At 41.5% G+C, this 19,196-nt stretch overlaps 1 protein-coding gene across 2 annotated transcripts; it reads right to left on the bottom strand.

Moving 5' to 3' along the window:
- Window positions 1-604: 604 nt before the first annotated feature.
- Window positions 605-5,277, bottom strand: adcyap1a (adenylate cyclase activating polypeptide 1a). Of its 2 annotated transcripts, XM_038996999.1 has the most exons (5): window positions 4,998-5,277; window positions 4,583-4,687; window positions 3,447-3,581; window positions 2,862-2,966; window positions 605-2,315 (listed from the first exon to the last, which is right to left on the bottom strand). In XM_038996999.1, the coding sequence occupies exons 2-5, from the start codon at window positions 4,678-4,680 to the stop codon at window positions 2,132-2,134; spliced, it is 522 nt and encodes a 173-aa protein (XP_038852927.1). In that variant the 5' UTR covers window positions 4,681-4,687; window positions 4,998-5,277; the 3' UTR covers window positions 605-2,131. The 2 variants fall into 2 exon arrangements, with proteins under 2 accessions (XP_038852927.1, XP_038852928.1); XM_038997000.1 differs by lacking the exons at window positions 2,862-2,966; window positions 4,998-5,277 and having other exon boundaries at window positions 2,132-2,315; window positions 4,583-4,680.
- Window positions 5,278-19,196: the final 13,919 nt, after the last annotated feature.

Consider the following 19,196-nt stretch of genomic DNA (forward strand, 5'->3'; position numbering starts at 1 on the left):
GTGGACTCTCCCTCTTTCTCTGTGTCCCTCTTTCGCTTTGTTCTCCTCTCTCGCACCAACTATCCTCCTTCCCTCTCTCTTCTTCCCACTCCTCTCATACTTGGGTCTATCTAGCACTCAACAGGTTCTTCTGCAACTCTTCTTGTGATCATTTACATCAACAGCAAAGAGGCAAGTAAACTGAGGAGCTAGTTTGGGATTGGTGGTGTTCAGAATAGTACAGGCACGGTTCATTATGTTTAAGGCTTTATCTAACTGTTTATTAGGTAGAAGTTTTACTGTGCTGCGCATGGGCTGCCAGGATAGGTAATTCAAAACAACGATCATTCAAGAATTGTTTTTGGCATACATTACATTTGGAATGTAACAAAATCTTGCCTCAAGTCCCATTGAGAAGAGACTAAAAGGACAACATAACAAGACTCTTTCTAAGAGCTTCTCCTCTGCAGTACATTCATCCGAGTTTCCTCGACAGAGGACAGGGGTCAGACGTTCAATCGCACACGTTGTGCAGTAATGTTGGGGAAGGAACAAAAACAAAAACAACATCCAGAAAACACAGATATGTAGATACGTCAATCAGTGAGCAAACAAAACCAGCCAATTGCAGTAGTTTGCACAGATTTTGTGGCTAGTGCAATTACTTTAATCATGCAGTCTAGCTTTACATTGGTTCACATAACAATAGAGGGGAAGCACAGCAAAGCAACCAGGAAGGTGCAACACATACGTCTTCAGATTACCTCTGCAATGTTCCTCATGAAAAATAACAACATTTGTGAAATTAAATGAAGCCATATAAAAAGTATCACGTTAGTCGAAACGGTCTGAATTGTTTCTTTCTTTCTTTTGAGTCTGCTAACATTCTAGGTTATTCTATGTTCATGATACTTCTTATGTGGCGAGAAGAGACATATGGAAAACCTTTAACAGCATTCCAGGTTTTCAAGAGCTTTTCAAAACACACGGATAGCACTAGAGAGGAACACAAGATAGATACTTTGCACAAAGTTCAAAAGTGTACGCTTATTTTCGTTAACACTGAAGAAGAACAACCGGAAGAAAAGAAAAAGCTCAAAAGCACTCTGGTCCTCATCTTATATCGGGGTCATATAGGGGTCATTCTAACAAGTATTTCACTTTAGTGGCTGGGTTACCACCATATGTAAGGCTTCTAAAACCAGTTGGGTCATGTCTGTTTTGGTCTTAAATAATTAATTTCTTTATAATACTGTTTGACATAACATTATTATCCTACAGCCTCTGATAGGATATTTATGGGGAATTTAAAAATATATAAAGTATATCAACACACGTTTTATGTGTATAACATATCTATGCATCTATATTCACGTTCATACATATTCTGTACATGCATGCTTGACATGCATTATATAGGTGTGAATATAGTAGATACAGTATCTCTAGAGAGACAGGAGCACAAATGAGGAAAGGAGGCGATTGGGTTGTATAAAGTATTTGGAGTGTAAGATCACAGGTTTAGGTTACGGTGAGAAAAAGAGGGAGAGACAGGAGACATCCCTCAAGACAAGGCCTTGGGAAAGAGCCTGGAACTCACCGGAAATTCGGGAGAGAACTGTTTCAGCCAGTCTCCCAAAATAGCCTCAAACTCATCCCCATCCGGGAGGGCATCAAAGTCTATGTCTTGTAGAATATGGTGAAAACCTAAGTCTTCAGGGCTGTTGTAAATAAAGACACTAATCTCTTAATTTCAGTTGCCAAAAATTAACATTCAATACATTAATTGTCTTTTAAACTATTTATTTTCCTCACATTCATATATTTAAATGTTTAAAAGACAGGGTAAAGAGCATATTGATCATTTGCTCATAATTTAATCTTATTTTATAAGTAGGTCTAAAAAATAAATAAATATAGGCTATATTTAGGTTGAACAAAAAGATTGGTCCATAAAGTAGATCTGTGCGTTCTCAAGTGCTAAAGTACAAAAGAAAAACAATATTATTATCAAAATATTCATTTTAATGGCTTTACTTCATACATAAATACATGTTTAAAGAACACAAGAGCGATCCACTGATTGATTGTTCAGTTATCTCAAAATGACTTGATCTGGGCTGTACACACATGTTAGTTTGGGTTAGCAACGCTACAAATACGCTAGCCGGCGTCCTTTGTTTCTATATCTCTGTCTATACCTTTTCCCAAGGACTGCCGCCAGGTATTTCTTGACTGCCATTTGCTTTCGGTAGCGGCTGTAGCTATCTGTGAAGATCCCATCCGAATGTCGCTTTGACAGGGGCTCTGAGTCGTCTTCTATGGTGCTCCCTCCACTAGAAAGGGGAAGAGTAGAAGTTCTCTCTGTTAGGAGACGTATACCCTGCCTCGGAGGACTGTAGCCCATAGGATGCGCTGCACAGTTCTGATTTAAAAACTTACGCTTTTAATCAACCCTCCGGAATATATTTTTATTTCGATATCATCATGGTTAGGCTGGCTGGTTGAGGATATTGTAGGGAATAATTGAAGCCTATATTTATCTTCAACCCTTGGGACTAATCCACCACATTAATTATTCATAATGAAAAGTAAATGTATTCAGCCACGTGTATCATGTGCTTTGCTCCTTAAAGAGACAATATCAGCACTGAGATTCACGGATTCGATCTAATGCCGCACCCGGATTTGCACTCTTGAAGATTTTATCAAGTCAACCTACTCTGGGCGTAAAGGCGTCAAATTCAGGTGGGAAGACCACACACGTAGACACACGGGGAAATTAAACGAAACAGAATGAATATCAGAGTTAAAAGAAAAACGAACACGAAAAAGAACTTAGATCACAAAATAAGAGACGACAACCAAGAAGATGTCCTTACCCTACACGCTTTGCCATCAGAGAATGGAGATATTTTCTTGCTGATAACTGACCCAGCGCTTTCCTGTAGGCTTTATTAAACATTCCGTCTGCATGCCTTTCCGTTCTGGGATGATAAAACGCCAAACAATAAATGACCACACTCAACACACACCTAGCGTTAAGTAGCAACATTAATGTAGCCTATACCAAATCCAACTCGTCATATGAGCTGTTTTCCAAAAGGTGAGCTTGAATAGTGAATAGTTACTTTTATGACTTTGGAAATGGCCAGTTCAGATTAAAAGTGTTTCGTTATGTTTAAATTTGCCAAGTAAATAGCCTACTTTCTACTACATTATACCACAAAAGCTTTCCGATCAGCTTCGTTGGAATACCAGGGTACCAGTACCACCGAACCCCCCCCCCCCCCCCCCCCAAAAAAAGGTTCTACAACAAAATGTGATTATTGACAATACAGTACATTTACTAACACAGAACATATAACATAGAAGAACAGAAATACGAGCTCAAATAATGAAATGACTAGCAAGAACGTCAACAGCATTACAAACAATAGGTTGAGAATAGTGATAATGATAGTCACCTTTTCTCCGGTGGGTAGTATAAAGTGTACAAATCGTCAGCCACAGACGGGGGACTTCTTATAGCAATTTGATCACTGTCAAAAGCCAAGTCCGGTAACGAATTCCCATCCTCGTCATAAACCTCATTTTCAAGTCTGAAATTGGAAATGCATTTGAATATTATATTATTTTTGATCATGCATTATCATGACTAAACCAATTCTAAAAATAAACACTGAAATAAATGACGAATGTATTTTTAGATTGTAGCCTATTTTTTATATATACATGTCTGATACTATGGCCAACATGTATCTGCTTAAATTCTAAATAATTGCAATTGTTATCGGCCAATCCTAATTTGGCTACATTACCTTACAGAACTAATTTAGTGGAAGCATGGGCTATAGCCCTTAAAAGGCAACCAAACCCCACCCCATCGGAAATAGGAAGATAATAACGTTTAATTTAAAATATTTGCCATTGTGAATGAAATAACATCATATCCTGAACTCAAAAAGAAAATGTAGAGTTGTCATTCTAAAATTAAATGATGCAGATTATGACTTCTTAGTTAAGACAATCACAATAAATCGATTTTGTTATTCTGTGAATTAGTGGCTCCTTCGTTTGCCTCATTCCTCAGAAAATTACGCCTCTCTGTCATTCCCATGGGACGCGTCTGCACGCAGAGCTACAGTTCTGTATCAGACGCTTGATCTACCAATAGCTGCTAATATGCCCTGTTCCCGTGATATGATTCCAAGTGCTCTAAAGCCCCTCATAACAAAACATTGCAGCATATTCACACTGAAAATAAGACACATTTAAGAGTATCTTCCAATGTAGGCTGTGGCATTCATTTTATACCCAAATTAATAAGATGCTCTGAAAATGTACAAAATATTGCGTATTAATTTAGATATAAACGAAATAAAAATTATACACACATTGATTGAACGAAAAAAAAATGTGTGTAGCATTAAATGGCATAGGTCTATATACCTATGTGGTTGCAGGTATAATTGATAAACAAACAACTGCTTTGCTCGTCGCAGGCGCTCAGCAACAGAAACCATGCGTTTGCCAATGTTCAGTTTACTAATCCTTTACATGCAGAGATGCTCAGTTGAAGGAGGGGTGAACAGGTACCTACCTAAGGTTAGGATAGTTAAGCCCGAGAGGTGAGCAGTAGACACTGTAGTGCATTATGATTCCATAGATGAGTAAGGCTAAAGTCGCTTTACTAGACATTGTCCTGCTGTGAAGAAAAAAATATCACAACGTTAAATGTGCGAAGGCTATGTAACATTTCCACAGTCAGACTGAGGAAAAAACGAAATTAATGCATATTTTAAGAATGGATAGTTGGAAAATAATGTAATAAGCTTACAAAAATGATTCGAACTCCCCATCTATCCCCTTCTATTCAACAGTGCCTCAAAGTACCTAAAATGTGTTGACCCAAACATTCTAAAGTGTTAAACATTACCTCCAAACATTATAAAGTACCCAAGCCTGTTGCTGTATTCTCGATTTGTGTGCGTAAAAGTTCGGAAAGCATCACGTACCTATTGCGGTGTCGAGAGAGACGCTGGATGCGATCCGGTTGCAACTACGACTGGGAGAGTGAGATAGTCTCTCTCTCTCCCTTTCTCTCCTTCCCGCTCTCTCTCCCCTTGCTTCTTCTGGAAAGCGTCTCTGCCGCCTCCTGTTGCTCCTTCAATTTGTCCAACCCTCCGTGCGGTCACACATAAAACGCGCTTCTCGGATCTCTGTATGCACACAGCCCCGGGAGAAAGAGGCCAAACATTTGTCTTCACAGAGGAAACTTTTTGTTCTGAAGACTTGCTTCCCTCGGCTTTTTTATTCTTGAATCGAATGGCATGCCTTTTTCACTAGTCACGTTAGGGGATACTATCTACGTCATCGCCCCCATCCTCTCCGAATGTTATAATGTAGTACTTTTCCTTTCCCGTCAATGAGATGGCCGGAGTCATAAAGTGCATATGCATGTTTAGTTCAATCACGTAATTGTGGGACAATGAATGAATGCTAATATTTGTCAGCGTGACATAGATAGGCGGTATGCCAAGTGAGGTCAATGTGCGTGGTTCATTTCAATACCTCAATCAAATGACTAAAATCAAATCGCCCCCGTCAAACTTAAAGCCAACCTGATCCATCCTTCAATTATAGCCATATATGGTGAAAATGATCAAAGTCAAGGGCGTGCATCCCCATTGGCCCATGATAGGTAGGCAGAGCGGGAGATGTCCAGTACTCAGGTGCTGAAACGAGGCAACCCTGGAACTAGCAATGGTTGAATGGGCGCGTTTTAGCAAGAAAGGGTGAAGGCTTGGGGTGCTTGTTGCACACAAAAAGTTGATTTGAAACAGGAAAACAATATGTACATTCTCACTCTCTATTTAATGTTGGTCTAAATGTTTTAGGACTTGATATAACCTCCGTCCCTTCAACGCATTATGCACCTAGACATAAGCTATTCTCTGTTATGCACACGCTCGAACGAGTGGCGCAGCGGTGCTCCCGAGTGGCGCAGTGGTCTAAGGTACTGCATCTCAGTGCTAGAGGCGTCACTACAGACCCTGGTTCAATTCCAGGCTGTATCACAAACGGCCGTGATTGGGTGTCCCATAGGGCGGCGCACAATTGGCCCAGCGTCGTCCGGGTTAGGGTTTTGGCCGGGGTAGGCCGTGATTGTAAATAAGAATTTGTTCGCAACTGACTTGCCTAGTTAAATAAAGTAAAAAAAAATATATATATATATATAGGGTTACTTAAGCCATAGAGGCCTATGACGTTTATTTACCATATGAGAATATTTTGATTTTTAGCATTTATTTGTTTATCAAATGTAGCCTGTAGGCCCTCAACTATCCCACAAGATGTCTAAAAAATACAACATGTACTTTGTTGTAATAGGGATCTTCTACACAGATTCACAAATAATATTCTATTAAAAAGAATATCGAATGTTGTATCCAGTTTTTCAATATTATCTATACGTGCTGAATGGAATGTTATGATGAGAAATAGCAATCAGTGGAAATGATAATGGAGAAGCGGAGAAGTTTGATACAAAATCCCAAAGTTCCGCAGGTTTCAATCATTCATGATTGACCATTGCCTGTCTGTCTTTCACGCCCATGTCAGGATCATGTGTGGAATCTTTAGTGAATGATTCAGACCCACACTCTGACGTATTGTGACGAACATTTCAGTACCGCTTGCAGATACTCGTGTACTTTTTGTCTTTTTCATTCCAGGGATGAAACGAAAAGTTGCTCAGAAAAACGTCGCTTACATAAAGTGGCCTCTCCAAGCGCTGAGCGAGCACCGCTCCCAAGTGGTGATGTGGAGTAAGTGCGTCATAATGAGAAAGGAAGATCATGAAGTTTGCCAACATTAAAGGCCCAGTGCAGTCAAACACGTGATTTTCCCATGTTTTATATATATTTCCACACTATGAGGTTGGAATAATACTGTGAAATTGTGAAAATGATGATAAATCCCTTTTAGTGTAAGAACTGTTTGAAAAGACTGCCTGAAATTTCAGACTGACATCACCAGGCAGTAAATTAGTTAGCCTAATAGACAACTAAGAAAAAGTGTTCCAAACCTCTCTGTCAACAGCTAGATTTCAGTTTTCCCCTCCCCACTCCACTCCCAGACAGTCCTAGCAAAAATCTTGCTTGAGAAAGTGCTTTTTGCAAAGAAGCTATTTTTGTTTCTTTTTTTACCATTTTAATGAAAACAGTCACAGTAAGGTACTTAATTGTTACCCAGAAATGATTTGATATTGATATATATTTTTTAAAGGGCTGCATTGGATCTTTAAATACTGTGGATATTATAGACAGACTATACATTTTCAGTAGATATTATTTTCATGTCTAATAACTATTCTAGACAGTTTGCCCTATGAATACAATGTGTTAACAATTAAATATAAGTATCCATACTAATTCAATGTATATAGACTATTTTGAAAATAAATATACTGCAGCTAAATATAATATAATAACTTTTGTTCCCAGAGGGAAATGTAGATTAAGGTATATATATATATATATATATATATATATATATATATATATATATATATATATATATATATATATATAACAGCAACATTCACACATGACAGATTCAAATGCTATATGAGGCATGTACAAGATAAACACAAGTCACAAAAAAAATCTATCATAAACTAATACTAAAGATAACGTTTCTGATCACCTGGCAGCTGAATACCTTTTTTATCAGAAAGATATAATTCACAGAAATATCATCCAATTTTAGGAGGGGTGGAATCTAATAACAAGAACACAATCAATAACCCATCATCATTTCAGAAGTGCAGGGATAAAAAAGGGATGTGAATGCCTGTCAGGAAGATTGATGAGGTTATTTATATCCCATCATTTCTGAGTCATGCCATTAAAGGGTTTACACAAAGTGCTTTGGCTACTTCCTGTCATAATATGTGGCCACTCTGAAACCAACCCCATTCTCACTTTGTGGACAAAGGTTTACTGTAAGTCACTCTGGATAGAGTGTCTGCTAAATGACTCAAATGTAAATGTTTGTTTGGAATATCCACAAATCGTTAAGTGAAGCTAATGAACATTAGAGCCATTCCCAGCTGAGAAGTCTAATTGAGGTTGCAGCTGGCTGTTGTAACCATAAGCTTTTACTGCTACCAAAAACATGAAGTCAACTGTTATTAGAAGACGAGACCTGACCACAATCTAAAAAACTCAGATGAGTTTGAATAAATGTTCTTTCTTTTGTTTAGAACAAATATAGTATTGTGTTTATACAAGGACAAACCCCTCACGAAAAGATATCCAGGGTATGTCACAAATATCCCCTATTCCTTTCATAGTGGACTACTTTTGACCAGGACCCAGGGGCGCTGGTCAAAAGTAATACAATGTAGGGAATAAGGTGCTATTTGGTACAGAGCCCTGCTCAGCTCTTTCCAGGCTTTATTTGATGAGTAACTGACTCATACATTTTCACAGAGGGACACAGATTTACTCATGCTTTCTGATAGGATCAGAGTTTATACAGCCTTCATAACATCTGTAGGCAATATCACACTATACACAAAGGACAGAAGAAGTTTATATGAGGCACGGAACTCATCGTTGGGCCTGCACAATACCCCCCTTGATCACCATGTCTACTGTTTGCCTGAGTAGATACACAAACATTAAATCTCAATCTGTTAATGACTATACGACCCACATCCAGGAGTAGGATAATTTAAACCAGGCAATAGGGCACCTCGTATTGAGTGATCAAACAAGGGTTACTAAAAAGGCATATCTGACTCACTGTAATAATAATAATAATAACCACTTCTGTTGACAATACTGGTGTCTTAATTATATAGGGTTAATAGGTACAATATTTTATTATGCAGTGGGCAAATATGTATCTCACTAGTGTGTGTGTGTGTGTGTGTGTGTGTGTGTGTGTGTGTGTGTGTGTGTGTGTGTGTGTGTGTGTGTGTGTGTGTGTGTGTGTGTGTGTGTGTGTGTGTGTGTGTGTGTGTGTGTGTGTGTGTGTGTGTAATGAGTTTCTTACAGCAGGGGGGTTTTTAATTAGATTTTGATTAAGAAATGTATCTTGATCTTCCATTCTTGAAATGACAAAATAAAGCTTCAATATATTTTCCACTGATAGAATATAGTAGCTTGATCTGTTTCAATCAAAATATCAAAACAAAACACGCATCAATGATAAAATGATTAGATTAAAGCCAAAGCTAAAACACCAATGAAGAAGACATTTCGGAGCAATTTTAGAGCAATATTGCATTATTAATTGTTCATTGCCATATTGGTCGTTCCACGAATAGAGTACATTTTGTATAGTGTAACTTGGTAAGAAAAAATGTATTAATTGTTTCACCGAATTTGAACATTCTGTTCAAGTTCATAAAAAACATGTTTTCACATCTCAAGGGGTGAAATTTAATACATTACTATAGTAAGAGCGAATAAAGGGCCATTAAAGTAGCAGGGTTGACCATAACAGTGTTTTCCTCTTAAATCAGCTATAAATCCCCTTGTGACAAGGGAGAATGGAACTTTGTTGTGTGCAACAGAGAGGGGCAATTAATTGCAAGCTTCACAAACGTTTTTAATTGTTAAAACATTTCTAGCCTATCGGGGGGTTTGGGTCAATCCGAATTGAAAGCAGTCAATTCAGGAAGTGATTTGAATTCAATATTCAGAAATAAATAGCTTCTACTTGTCAGTTTATTTCATGTATTGTGTAATTGATGTGTACACTGAGTGCTCTTTCCATGACAGACTAACCAGGTGAATCCAGACAAAAGCTATGATCCTTTATTGATGTCACTTGTTAATTCCCCTTCATCTACACTGATTGAAGGGGAATTAACAAGTGACATCAATAAAGGATCATAGCTTTTGTCTGGATTCACCTGGTTAGTCTGGAGACAGGTTAAAGAAGGACATTTAAGCCTTGAGACAATTGAGACATGGATTGTGTGCGTTTGCCATTCAGAGGGTGAATGGGCAAGACAAAAGATTTAGGTGTCTTTCAACAGGGTATGGTAGTAGGTGCCAGGCGCACCGGTTTGTGTCAAGAACTGCAATGCTGCTGGATTTTTCACACTCAACAGTTTCCCGTGTGTATCAAGAATGGTCAACCACCCAAAGGACATCCAGCCAACTTAACACAACTATGGGAAGAATGGGCCAGCATCACTGTGGAACGCTTTCAACACCTTGTAGAGTCCATGCCCTGACAAATTGAGGCTGTTCTCAGTATTAGGAAGGTGTTCTTAATGCTTTGTACACAGTGTCTATAGATATGGTGGAATTGTTTTTTGATATGTTCATGCAGGGCTAATCTGCAAAAGAGCATGATGCCCTGGCTAAATACATGTTTAGTTTTTTGAATTCACTGAAAATATGACATTTTTTGCAGTTAATGAATTGGAATTAGTTTGTTCTGAAATGACTGTCTTTGTTCGAATTGACCCAAACCCTGCTATGGTAACAGGGTTGACGTGTTCTAGTATCAGCTCACCTGCTTTTACACTGATTTGACTGTTATCTGTTCCTTTGAAAAAAAAAATTAAAGTAATAGTTTCACCATATTAAAATCCTTAAGAGTATTGACACATCCGTGCTTCAGTAACAGTTATTTTTTTTAAATAATAATCCCCCACATCCTCCTATGTCGGCCTTCCGCATCTGCGGTGAAAGGTGGCAGAGCTAGAGCGGAGTTTGTCAGACCATATCCCCCCCCAAAAAAGGTATTCTCACGAAAACGTCTGAAACGTACAAACATTTACGACCACTATGGAAAGGGGCGACTCACGAACACGGTGGCATTCTGTTTCTCTATGATACCCACAAGTGTCACTGGACTCATCTGAAGGTAACCCATACAAATGAATATACAGTGTCTCCTAGATATAGGACAGACACTTCAAAACCTTATTCCCTATGATTTAAAGGTTTAGACTTTGAGGTAAAACAAGAGTTCATTTCATGTAACAGGACTGACCTTCAACTGAGGGACAGACGTAAATGAAACACAAATGACATTAAATAATAATCTTCAGAAAGGACTTTGTCATAGCAAGAACATAAACAGGGCTTTACAATGATGGTGAAAACTTGAAGAAATGTTGAGGTTAAATGGGTAAAAAAACCTTCCTAGAAGTCGGACAAACATGATGAGGGACATTTATCAACTTTTTTGTAACGTGGACGCTGGGATTCGGGAAGCAAGTGCAGGTGGTGAGTTTAATAAATGGAACAATACAAGAAACACGAGTAGCGTACAGACATGAAACAGTCAATACTGCCTGTGGAATGAACCTAAGGGAGTGCAGAGGGACGGCCCCGAGGATGAGGAGATGGCCGGCAGCGATGATGGAAATCACAGATGATGTTGGAATCCAGAATGTCCTCCACCGGAACCCAACACCGCTCCTCTGGGCCATACCCCTACCAGTCCACCAGGTACTCGAGCCGACCCCCACGACGTCGGGAGTCCAGTAGGGATCTGACGGCATAGGCGGAACCTCCATTGATGTCAGAGGGGGGATGGGGGGGGGGGGGGGGGGTGTCGTAGGGGACAGCATCAGCCAGGGGACCAGAAACCACTGGGAAGTCACTGGGAAGCTGTAACATATACGTCACCTCGTTGACCCTCCGGAGAACCTTGAATGGCCCCACAAACCGTGGGCTCAGCTTCTTGCAGAGCAGGTGAAGTGGGAGGTTCCTGGTAAAGAGCCAGACATGATCACCAGGATGGAACACGGGCGACTCACTGCGGTGGCGATCCGCCTGCTCCTTCTGACGACGGACGGAACGCTGGAGCCTCGCATGAGCTTCACTCCAAACCTCCTCTGCGCACCGGAAACATTTGTCCACTGCAGGGGCTTCGGTCTGGCTCGGAGTCCACGGAGCCAGGACCGGCTGATAACCCAGGACACACTGGAAGGGAGTAAGCCCAGTGGAGGAGTGACGTGATGAATTCTGGGAATATTCTGCCCAGGGAAGGAATCAGGCACACTACCCCTGCCGGTCCTAGCAGTGACTCCTCAGGAACTTCTCCAGCTCCTGGTTCATTCTCTCCACCTGCCTGTTGAACTGAGGCCGGTACCCGGAAATAAGGCTGACCGTGACCCCCAGTTTCTCCATGAAAGCCCTCTATACCCATGATGTGAATTGGGGGCCCCCAGTCAAAGACGATGTCCTCCGGCCATAGTGCCGGAAGACCTGCTAGAACAGTGCCTCGAACAGCCCCGAAACCTGAAGGATCTGGAGAAGGTCTGTATGGAGGAGTGGGCCAAAATCCCTGCTGCAGTGTGTGCAAACCTGGTCAAGAACTACAGGAAACGTATGATCTCTGTAATTGCAAACAAAGGTTTCTGTACCAAATATTAAGTTCTGCTTTTTTGATGTATCAAATACTTATGTCATGCAATAAAATGCAAATTAATTACTTAAAAATCATACAATGTGATTTTCTGGATTTTTGTTTTAGATTCCGTCTCTCACAGTTGAAGTGTACCTATGATAAAAAATTACAGACCTCTACATGCTTTGTAAGTAGGGAAACCTGCAAAATCGGCAGTGTATCAAATACTTGTTCTCCCCACTGTATGTGTTGTAGCAGTTTAAGGGTTTGATGGTTGTCACCTCCTTTGACACTGTCTGTTCTGCAAACTTTGTAAGAGCACGTGTCACTAATGAGCTGCACTGTCTTTGCCTTTGATATTTGGATGAAACCATGAGTAAAGCCAGTGTGTCCATGTATGCGGATGACTCAACACTATACTACACTAGGGGTGGCAGGTAGGCTAGTGGTTAGAGAGCTGGGCCAATAACCGAACGGTTGCTGGATCGAATCCCAGAGCTGACAAGGTACAAATCTGTCGTTCTGCCCCTGAGCAAGGAAGTTCACCCACTGTTTCCCGGACGCTGTGGATGTTGATTTAGGCAGCCCCCCCACCTCTCTGATTCAGAGGGGTTGTGTTAAATGCGGAAGACACATTTCAGTTGAAGGCATTCAGTTGTACAACTGATTAGGTATCCCTCTTTCCCCACTACACGTCAGCAACTGAAATGACTGCCACACTTAACAAAGAGTGGGTAGCAAGAGGAATAAGTTAGCCCTAAATATTTCAAAAACTAAAAGCATTGTATTTGGGACAAATCATTCACTAAACCCAAAACCTCAACTACATCTTGTAATGAATAATGTGGAAAATTAACAAGTTGAGATGACTAAACTGCTTGGAGTAACTCTGGATTGTAAACTGTCATGGTCAAAACATATTGATACAACAGTAGCTAAGATGGGGAGAAGTCTGTCTATAATAAAGTGCTGCTCTAACTTCTTAACAACACTATCAGCAAGGCAGGTCCTACAGGCTCTAGTTTTGTCGCACCTAGACTACTGTTCAGTCGTGTGGTCAGATACCACAAAGAGGGACTTGGGAAAATTGCAGTTGGCTCAGAACAGGGCAGCACGGCTGGCCCTTAAAAGTACACGGGGGGCTAACATTAATGGCATGCATGTCAATCTCTCATGGCTCAAAGTGGAAGAGAGATTGACTTCATTACTACTTGTTTTTGTAAGAGGTGTTGACAAGCGGAATGTACCGAGCTGTCTGTTTAAAATACTAGCACACAGCTCGTACACCCATGCATACCCCACCAGACATGTCACCAGAGGTCTCTTCACAGTCCCCAGACTATGGGAAGTGCATAGTACTACATAGAGCCATGACTACATGGAACTCTATGTCACATCAGGTAACTGATGCAAGAAGTAGAATCAGATTTTTAAAAGTAGGTCAAAATACACCTTATGGAACAACGGGGATTGCGAAGAGAGGTACACAAAGGTACAGACACATGCATACACACACATATTGTGATATTGTTGTATGGTGGTATTAAACATTTCATATTGTAGATATGTAGTGGTTTAAAAATGTTATATAATGTACTGTTTTATCTATTGTTTTATATGTAATGTAAATGCTTTAATATGTTTGGACACCAGGAAGAGTAGCTGCTGCCTTGGCAACAGCTAATGGGGATCCATAATAAATACAAATATGTGGTGTCAGAAGAGTGGAGAATGTTGGGTTGGTGAAAGTGACTCGAAGTGGAATAGTGTTGATTTTTTGCATTTCTGCCATCCAGAGGGAACGTGCGCTCCACACCATGTGACTGGGGACAAGAACTGTGACTTGCTTTCCTCTCCTGAGCAGGGCGCCGTTGAAATGAGTGATAACTGGAGTTAACTTTTCAGGAGGATCAACTGGTGTCTGTGATGCTCGCCGTTTGGTGCGACGCAGACCCGGTGAAGAGCATGATGAAACAGAGAAAACAGTGTCTGCACTACTGAGTTTTGATGAAGAGTCTATCAGATAAAGAAGAAGAAGAAGCTTCACAAGAGACATCTCAAATGGGAGATGTACACTGCTCAAAAAAATAAAGGGAACACTTAAACAACACAATGTAACTCCAAGTCAATCACACTTCTGTGAAATCAAACTGTCCACTTAGGAAGCAACACTGATTGACAATAAATTTCACATGCTGTTGTGCAAATGGAATAGACAAAAGGTGGAAATTATAGGCAATTAGCAAGACACCCCCAATAAAGGAGTGATTCTCCAGGTGGTGACCACAGACCACTTCTCAGTTCCTATGCTTCCTGGCTGATGTTTTGGTCACTTTTGAATGCTGGCGGTGCTCTCACTCTAGTGGTAGCATGAGACGGAGTCTACAACCCACACAAGTGGCTCAGGTAGTGCAGCTCATCCAGGATGGCACATCAATGCGAGCTGTGGCAAGAAGGTTTGCTGTGTCTGTCAGCGTAGTGTCCAGAGCATGGAGGCGCTACCAGGAGACAGGCCAGTACATCAGGAGACGTGGAGGAGGCCGTAGGAGGGCAACAACCCAGCAGCAGGACCGCTACCTCCGCCTTTGTGCAAGGAGGTGCACTGCCAGAGCCCTGCAAAATGACCTCCAGCAGGCCACAAATGTGCATGTGTCTGCTCAAACGGTCAGAAACAGACTCCATGAGGGTGGTATGAGGGCCCGACGTCCACAGGTGGGGGTTGTGCTTACAGCCCAACACCGTGCAGGACGTTTGGCATTTGCCAGAGAACACCAAGATTGGCAAATTCGCCACTGGCGCCCTGTGCTCTTCACAGATGAAATCAGGTTCACACTGAGCACATGAGCACATGTGACAGACGTGACAGAGTCTGGAGACGCCGTGGAGAACGTTCTGCTGCCTGCAACATCCTCCAGCATGACCGGTTTGGTGGTGGGTCAGTCATGGTGTGGGGTGGCATTTCTTTGTGGGGCCGCACAGCCCTCCATGTGCTCGCCAGAGGTAGCCTGACTGCCATTAGGTACCGAGATGAGATCCTCAGACCCCTTGTGAGACCATATGCTGACACATGCACATTTGTGGCCTGCTGGAGGTCATTTTGCAGGGCTCTGGCAGTGCACCTCCTTGCACAAAGGCGGAGGTAGCGGTCCTGCTGCTGGGTTGTTGCCCTCCTACGGCCTCCTCCACGTCTCCTGATGTACTGGCCTGTCTCCTGGTAGCGCCTCCATGCTCTGGACACTACGCTGACAGACACAGCAAACCTTTTTGCCACAGCTCGCATTGATGTGCCATCCTGGATGAACTGCACTACCTGAGCCACTTGTGTGGGTTGTAGACTCCGTCTCATGCTACCACTAGAGTGAAAGCACCGCCAGCATTCAAAAGTGACCAAAACATCAGCCAGGAAGCATAGGAACTGAGAAGTGGTCTTGTGGTCACCACCTGCAGAACCATTCCTTTTTTGGGGGTGTCTTACTAATTGCCTATAATTTCCACCTTTTGTCTATTCCATTTGCACAACAGCATGTGAAATTTATTGTCAATCAGTGTTGCTTCCTAAGTGGACAGTTTGATTTCACAGAAGTGTGATTGACTTGGAGTTACATTCTGTTGTTTAAGTGTTCCCTTTATTTTTTTTGAGCAGTGTATAAAACATCATTGATGCAATTTCAATGTTGTTTGAGTTGCTTTGTGTATCACCCAATTGTTAAGGGGGTAGATCAGCTTTAATATTGCAGATAGATTGCTTAGTTTCATCAAACAAACACCTGATTGGTTTGGTAGCTGACAAAAAGGCTACGCTGCGTACGCGCTACGGCGTTACGGAAGCGTTTAGCTGCCAAAATTCAATTGGGAATGCAAATGGTAAAATTATAAATAAATATCATGTTTCCAACTGCTTTTCCTCAATGGGAATGCATTTTTGTGACAAAATTCTAATTGAAATGCAAAAAATATATAATCCGATCCAGATTCAGATTGTTTAATAGTCACATAGTCCTGCATGTTGGAGCTCGGAGGCTAAGTGAAATAAAACAATGAAAATGTTAAGAAAAAACAAAGATATAAATATAAATAGCACTATATACATAACAACAACTGATGCAGTGATTAATAAATACATGTCCACTGGGGTGGAGGCAGAGTAAAGACTGTTGAGGGGGTGGGGTGGGGGGGGGAATGACCATAGGGGGAGCAGCAGGCAGACTAAATTACCATTGAGGGGGTGTGGGGACCAAGTGAAATAAAACAATTCAAAAAAAATATATATATACACACATATTAACAACTGCAACAGTGATGAATGTCATTGGGGTGGGGGCAGAGTAAAAGTATGTTAAGGGGAGCAGCAGGTAAGGTAAGTGACCGTTGAGGGGGTGGGTACATAGGGAGAGTAGGTAGCTGACTAGTGGTGGCTATTCAGCAGCCTGATGGTCTGGGGGTAGAAACTATTGGCCAGTCTTCCAGTTTTCGCCATGATGCTCCTTTACTGCCCGCGTTTGAGTGATGGAAGCAGGGAGAAAAGGGCGTGGCTGAGGTGGCTGGGGTCCCTGATGATCTTCTTTTCTTTTTTTTTACAATTTTATTTCACCTTTATTTAACCAGGTAGGCCAGTTGAGAACAAGTTATCATTTACAACTGCGACCTGGCCAAGATAAAGCAAAGCAGTGCGACAAAAACAACACAGAGTTACGCATAAACAAACGTACAGTCAATAACACAATAGACAAATCTATGCACATTGAGTGCAAACGTAGAAGAGTAGGGAGGTAAGGCAATAAATAGGCCATAGAGGCTAAATAATTACAATTTAGCATTAACACTGGAGAGATAGATGTGCAGATGATGTGCAAGTAGAGATACTGGGGTGCAAAAGAGCAAGAGAATAAATAACAATATGGGGATGAGGTAGTTGAGTGTGCTATTTACAGATTGGCTGTGTACAGGTACAGTGATCGGTAAGCTGCTCTGACAGCTGATGCTTAAAGTTAGAGAGGGAGATATAAGTCTCCAGCTTCAGTGATTTTTGCAATTCGTTCCAGTCATTGGCAGCAGAGAACTGGAAGGAAAGGCGGCCAAAGTAAGTGTTGGCTTTGGGGCTGACCAGTGAAATATACCTGCTGGAGCGTGTGCTACGGGTGGGTGTTGCTATGGTGACCAGTGAGCTAAGATAAGGCGGGGCTTTACCTAGCAAAGACTTATAGATAACCTGGAGCCCGTGGGTTTGGCGACGAATATCTAGTGAGGGCCAGCCAACGAGAGCATACAGGTCACAGTGGCGGTGGGTAGTATATGAGGCTTTGGTCACAAAACGGATGGCACTGTGAAAGACAGTTTGCTGAGTAGAGTGTTGGAGGCTATTTTGTAAATGACATCACCAAAGTCAAGGATCGGTAGGATAGTCAGTTTTACGAAGGTATGTTTGGCATTATGAGTGAAGGAGGCTTTGTTGCGAAATAGGAAGCCAATTCTAGATTTAATTTTGGATTGGAGATGCTTAATGTGAGTGATAGGAGATGTGAGTGATATTTGTTCTCAAGGTACATAATCCAATTTAATTATATTCCTCAGTCTGCAAACCAGAATTTGTAAGATCCTGATCGAATGAAACAGACGGAGGCCCGGCTAAAATAGTCAAAAAGGTTTATTCACGGGAACGTTCTAAAGTCAAGAATACAAAACAATTCATTTTATACTGACTTCTCACGCCCACACATTCACACAACCATACGCACACACATGTCCTGCTACCCAGCCGACAGAGATTAGTGACCTTGTCCTTGACACGTACTCCCCGTTCTCTCCCAAATCTCTAGTCAGGTCGGCACCAAGCTCAGACAGTCTGTGTTTAAAATACCATAAAGACATATTGTCTTTACCCTAATTCTGACTAGGACTACACATTTATTGATTATGATTTTATACATTCTAATCAATTTCATACAATTATATGTTTCAGGGCGGAATATTCTAATCATTCAATTAACAGATAATTCTCACCTATCAGTGAGTCTGGAAGGAGAGTTTACAGTCTAACCAGACACCTAGGTATTTGTAGTTGTCCACATATTCTAAATCAGAACCGTCCAGAGTAGTGATGCTAGTCGGGCGGGTGGGTTCAGGAAACAGTCGGTTGAAGAGCATGCATTTAGTTTTACTAACATTTAAAAGCAGTTGGAGGCCACGGAAGGAGTGTTGTATGGCATTGAAGCTTGTTTGAAGGCTTGTTAACACAGTGTCCAAAGAAGGGCCAGATGTATACAGAATGGTGTCGTCTGCGTAGAGGTGGATCAGAGAATCACCAGCAGCAAGAGCAACATCATTGATATATAGAGAAAAGAGTCGGTCCGAGAATTGAACCCTGTGGCACCCCCATAGAGACTGCCAGAGGTCCAGACAACAGGCCCTTCGATTTGACACACTGAACTCTATCTGAGAGAGTAGTTGGTGAACCAGGCGAGGCAGTCATTTGAGAAACCAAGGCTATTGAGTCTGCCGATAAGAATGCAGTGATTGACAGAGTCGCAAGCCTTAGCCAGGTCGATGAAGACGGCTGCACAGTACTGTCTTTTATCGATGGCGGTTATGATATCGTTTAGGACCTTGAGCGTGGCTGAGGTGCACCCATGATCAGCTTGTAAACCAGATTGCATAACGGAGAAGGTACGGTGGGATTCGAAATGGTCGGTGATCTGTTTGTTAACTTGTCTTTCAAAGATTTTAGAAAGGCAGGATGGATAAAGGTCTATAACAGTTTGGGTCTAGAGTGTCTCCCCCTTCGAAGAGGGGGATGACCGCGACAGCTTTCCAATCTTTGGAGATCTCAG

Source organism: Salvelinus namaycush, chromosome 7 (assembly GCF_016432855.1).
Source record: "Salvelinus namaycush isolate Seneca chromosome 7, SaNama_1.0, whole genome shotgun sequence".
Taxonomy (NCBI): Eukaryota; Metazoa; Chordata; class Actinopteri; order Salmoniformes; family Salmonidae; genus Salvelinus; species Salvelinus namaycush.